Below are 5,133 nucleotides of genomic sequence, written 5' to 3'. Positions count from 1 at the left end.
TATTTCCCCTTGCTTGCCAGGAGATAAAAACTCTTATCAGGGTCTGTGCAAACTGCAAAGTACCGAGCGCAAAAGACATCTCAGAAAGTTTACCTCTGTTAGAAGAGAATCTGAGAGCAAGCAGATAGCCATGGCTAGCCCAGTTCCCCACCGAGCGACACAACCCAAAGCTCCCAAGCCTAGCGACACAGAGCAAGAGGGGGCGTGCTTGCTTGTTGCGGTGGGCAAAACATTTGGACAGGCGCCGGTGGTCACGGTCCGCCTCGTCTCGCCCCTCGCCTATTTAAGGCGGGACACACCCACCTCACTTCCCAGAAGTTCCCCCTCCCATTCCCCCTCCTCGCCCCCCTCCCCTCGGGGGATGCCCGTGCGCTCTCCTCTCGCTCCACACTTCGCTCTCAGTCCCTCCCAACCCTCTCCCGTCGCAGCGCAGCCGCGGCGGGCGCCCATGGCAGAGTAAGTGAGCCGTGTCCCTCGCAAAAAAAAAAAAGTGAGCCGCGTCTGGGCTCTGTTTCTACTCCTACTTTTCTGCTGCTCGGGATCCTTTTTGTTTTATTTTCTCACGTGGTCTGGTCTGGTGGTATTATCTGTTTCTGAGTCGTGAGGGGTCTGGGTTTCGGGTTGATCCGGAGGGGCGTCGCGGTTGATCAGCGAGCGGTGGGTTCCGGTAGGTGGTTTTTGGAGAAGATCGGATGGTGATGACGTTCCTCCGGAGTTTGAGCGCGTGGGAGAGGAGATGTCAGTCTGACGTGGCGATGAGTGTGACATCGTCGGGGAGCAGCCCGGTGTGACTCCGCCGACGTGATTCCGGCCAAGTTCCTTTCTTTGTTTCTGTGGCACTGCGGTTTTTTGGGGGGTGGGGGAGCTGTCATGGCGGATGAGGAGCCTTCCTCTCGAAGGAAGCAGAGAAATTCTCGGGAAAAAAAAGACGGAAGCAGAAGAAGGGCGACGCGTCGGCCGTCGCACCGCCGGCGTGAATCCTCCGTGCCGCCGTCGTGAATCCGGCCCGGTGTTACTCTTCGTTGCAGCGGCGGTGCAGGGGTTTCACGATCGATCTGCTTGAGGTGGTGGTGGAGGAGGAAGCAGAGAAGGGCTCTGTTCTCATCTCGTGGTCGCAGCTGTCTGTCACACAGAGAGAGAGAGAGCAGAGTAGGGATCGCAGATTTGTGCTATTTGATCGTCGTCGAGTTGCATCACACCTCGTTCGGAACTCTTCAGTTTAGCCTCTCCAGGCTTCATTTGTAGTGACACACAAATGACAGCTGTAGGTTTCAGAACAGAGCACCTGTTCTTAAATTCCAGTGATTCTTGCGGAAACTTTTTTTTTGACGGGTCTTGCTGGAAACTGTTGGTGGCATTCTGTGAACCTGATCATGATTCCACATGTTGTTTAAATCATTGGCTATTTGGCTTTGGTTGTTAAGATCATCGGGCATACTCTGCAATCTGCATTAGTCTCCTCATTCCTCTGAAACAGGGTTCAGTGATCTATATCTGTCTTTGGCTTAATAGCAATGCAAGACGAAAGATCTGGAAGTAATCATTTATCTATCAAATTTATTGAGAATTACCAGTACATAATTAATTATCTTCATTCCTACGATTTTTCTGAGTTAGTGAGCAGTGACTATTCTTGATTAGTTGGCTTTAAGTTCATGGCAGTTAATATTCTATGACTGAACCTAGAATTCATATAGATGACTGTCTGTGTAAAAATTCTTTCATATATTTCCATTTAGCTTTGTTGCTACATTTGTGAATCTAGAAAGAGGTAGATATTGTTTTGTTGAATTTACAAGTGGGATTTGTATCATGCATAATTAATTGAATTTGTTATCTCACAGATTCTTCAGGTCACTGATCGTTACTGCCAACACAATTGCTACCATGATAATTCATCCCTCGCTTTGCCAGAGTGAGGAATTGCTTGCATGGATGGAGTGCCCAAATTGCAAGTACCGCATTGATAATACTGATGTAAGTACCATCCACTCTTTACATTTAGTTTTATGCTCGGTTCTCCCCTGTTTCTGATTTCTTGGCATCTTGTGGTTGCACTTCATGCTTTGTGTTGCAGGTTTTATCACAGTGGCCAGGACTCCCTGCTGGTGTTAAATTTGATCCAACTGATCTCGAACTGCTTGAACATTTAGAAGGAAAGGTTGGCGGGGCAGCGTCCCATGTACTAATAGATGATTTTATTCCAACCATAGAGGAGGCCCAAGGAATCTGCTATACACATCCGGAAAATCTCCCTGGTACATTATTCTTACTTGGACCTGCTATCAGGGCCTTCTGAATTAAATAATTATACCATGCAGAGTAATTCTTGGTAGTTAACTCATATACCCCTGTAGGTATCAAGATGGACGGGAGCACCGGTCACTTCTTCCACAAAGTATCCAATGCATACGTTGTTGGCAAGCGTAAGCGTCGCAAGATTAGCAATAGTGAGCACACTGTTTGTGATGAGAATCTCAGATGGCACAAGACTGGAAAATCCAGATCTATCTTAGATAATAACGGTGTCATAAAAGGGTGGAAGAAAATATTGGTTCTTTACATAGGTTATCGGAAAGGAGGTGGCAAGACAGAGAAAACTAATTGGAGAATGCATCAGTACCACCTTGGGGTAGATCAAGATGAAAAGCAGGAGGAGCTTGTTGTTTCCAAAGTCTTTTATCAGGTGCAGTCAATGAATGCTGGGCCCTCTGCAGACTCGTTGCCTCTGCAGACTCGTCGCCCAAACGGTAGTCCATCCGGAACCGAGCAGAATCAGGTATGTCCATTGACCTATGTCAAAGATTTTGTCTATTATGGATCATATAAAGCTTCAGTTTTCCTATATACAGTTCATGAAATAAATCCTATGTACATCCAATGAACTCTGTTTGTAGGATTCCTTCTCAGAGTATTGGATTAATAGTACTGATCTGTTGGTGAATTACTGGGATCCCTGAAACAAGGCCTTGCAATACTAGAATCCCACTGTTGCAATTCCTTCTCAGCTGTATACTGCACAAAAATTTATAAGATGCTCCTACTACAGAGGAGAATTTCCTCTGCTTGCAAGAGTGCATCCAACAGTCTCACAAATATATCATGAGCTTTTAAGTCCTCTATGTAAAGATTCACATTATGCATTTTTCTTCCTAAATGAGCACTGTGCATACACTCAGCGGTCTGCATTCAGCAGAATACAATGTCACCTTGTAAATTGTTACAACTCCTGCATCTCACTGTCATTCATGTTACCACTGTGATTGTGACAGGAGGAAGGACAGTCCGGCATGTCTACTGTTCGGGAAGCCGTGGAATGGCTCGCTGGAAGCTCGTCGCATGCCGTGGAGGACGCACCGCTGTCTGGCCTGGATGAGCACCTGTCAAGCGACGGAACCCCGGACGCCGCATACCCTGTGGGGCAGCCTCTGCCTCTTGACGCGTCGGAGGCGCTCCAGGGGTTCGCCGACCTCGGAGCGCCTCCGGATGTCTCCCTTCCGCCCGTAAGTGCACCGAGTGCCGCCGCGTTCATGCTCGTTTCGTTTCCCCGACCCCGCTGCATATTTCTCATGGCTCATCTCCTTGTCTCGTGTGTGTGTTTGCGGCAGCACACGCAGTTCGGGCGGCAGGATAGCATGGAGATGTGGCTGGTCAGCGTGTTAACAGAGGATGAGGGTGTGTTTGAAGCAGCGGAGCAACAAGAAGAGGCTGGTTTTTCTCCGTGATGTAGTAGTATGTTGTATCTCTGTGCATGAGCGATGGATCTCCTAGAAAATTTTGTATATGATCCTGGAGCTTGCCAACTGAACGTAGCTCGGCTATGTTTAATGTTTGTTGTAGTAAGTAGCAGACATTTGTTTTCAAATGTAAATGTGGGAGCACCGCTTCCAATTTCATAGCCATGAAAGTCTGAATGATATACAACAGTCAATCCTTTGAAACTTTTCAGTACAAAACAAACCCACAACGCGCCTAGTGCTTGATCCTGAATTACCTGACCAAATAGCGAACTAGTGGTGGCAGCTCGGGGGACGATTAGGTTTTCCCTCCGCCGCCACCCCATGACGCGCCCTCCCTCGCTCCCGCTGCCAGTGGCTACCGGCCCGCGGCGGCAGCGAGGAATCCCGCGCCTCCTTCTCTTCCACCTCTGCTTCCTCCCCTCCGGACTCCGGTGGCCCCCTTCCCGTGCGCGAATCGACCGCGGCCATAGCTCTGTGCTTCAACTTCTTCGCGAGCACGTGGTATGGTTGGGACTAGGTGGCGCGGCTCTTCTCGACGCAGTCGTGGACGCCGGCCCCGGCAGCCGGTGTCAGGATCCAGGACCCGCTTCATGCTTGTCTGAAGAACTTCAGTTAAGTTTGAATCAAAGGCTCATTGGCACGAAGCTTAGGTAACCGTCCATCGTCCATCCAACGCTCTCCGTTCCTCCGTACCGCTTCGCATGTTATGTGTTAAACATCATTGATGTACCCCTCGTCCTTTTTAGTTTGCATATAGGTTTTGTTCAAAGTCAAAGCGTCTCTAATTTGACCAAACATATAAAAAAAAATATATTTGGTATTATAGATGTTGATATTTTTTAATATAAATTTAGTCAAACTTTGTAATGTTTGACTTGACAAAGATCTAATACGGAGAGTAAAAATGATTGGAGGGAGTACACAATGCATGGTTACGTAACAGATCAATATTTCCACGCGATCCATGATCTTCAAATTTCGGCCTAGAGATAGAGTAGACTCGAAAGTTATCTTGTTAGCCGCAATCTCTCGCTCCCATCCTTTCCTTGTACTCCAAAATGTACCTCAACAATGTATGCTTAGGGCATCTTTAACAGCAATCCGTAAATTTTCTCCCGCATCCCAGTCCACGAACTCGGATGCGGGAGATCACCATCCAACGCTAGTCGCATACATTACAAACTTTTTTTTAACAAACCCGATGAAATTCATGCAAACTCGGCCGAATTTCATATAAACATGACGGATTTCATACTAACCAGACGAAAACTGTTACATTTTGAACATTGAACTAAAAACGAAGCAGAGTTAGTCTACGGCTGGCGCGGCGGGTCTCCAACTCGTCCCCGTGACCGGCAGCGGTGAGCCCCAGACGTATATGCTTCAACGCAAA

The 5,133-nt window shown here is 47.8% G+C and overlaps 1 protein-coding gene across 1 annotated transcript; it reads left to right on the top strand.

Annotated features, from left to right (window-relative positions):
- Positions 1-328: 328 nt before the first annotated feature.
- LOC123041537 (NAC domain-containing protein 73) lies at positions 329-3,931 on the top strand. The gene is made up of 6 exons (XM_044464136.1): positions 329-456; positions 1,845-1,977; positions 2,078-2,258; positions 2,358-2,779; positions 3,273-3,503; positions 3,609-3,931. The coding sequence occupies exons 1-6, from the start codon at positions 362-364 to the stop codon at positions 3,723-3,725; spliced, it is 1,179 nt and encodes a 392-aa protein (XP_044320071.1). The 5' UTR covers positions 329-361; the 3' UTR covers positions 3,726-3,931.
- The last annotated feature ends 1,202 nt before the right edge of the window (positions 3,932-5,133 follow it).

Source organism: Triticum aestivum, chromosome 2B (assembly GCF_018294505.1).
Source record: "Triticum aestivum cultivar Chinese Spring chromosome 2B, IWGSC CS RefSeq v2.1, whole genome shotgun sequence".
Taxonomy (NCBI): domain Eukaryota; kingdom Viridiplantae; phylum Streptophyta; class Magnoliopsida; order Poales; family Poaceae; genus Triticum; species Triticum aestivum.
This window is presented reverse-complemented; position numbering and strand designations above follow the sequence as displayed.

Bases quoted from the DNA above. Each gene is read 5' to 3' on its own strand.
- LOC123041537 (XM_044464136.1), top strand. From the start codon at position 362: ATGCCCGTGCGCTCTCCTCTCGCTCCACACTTCGCTCTCAGTCCCTCC. The intron at 1,978-2,077 runs GTAAGTACCATC...TTTGTGTTGCAG, and splicing joins ACCGCATTGATAATACTGAT to GTTTTATCACAGTGGCCAGG. The intron at 3,504-3,608 runs GTAAGTGCACCG...TGTTTGCGGCAG, and splicing joins CGGATGTCTCCCTTCCGCCC to CACACGCAGTTCGGGCGGCA.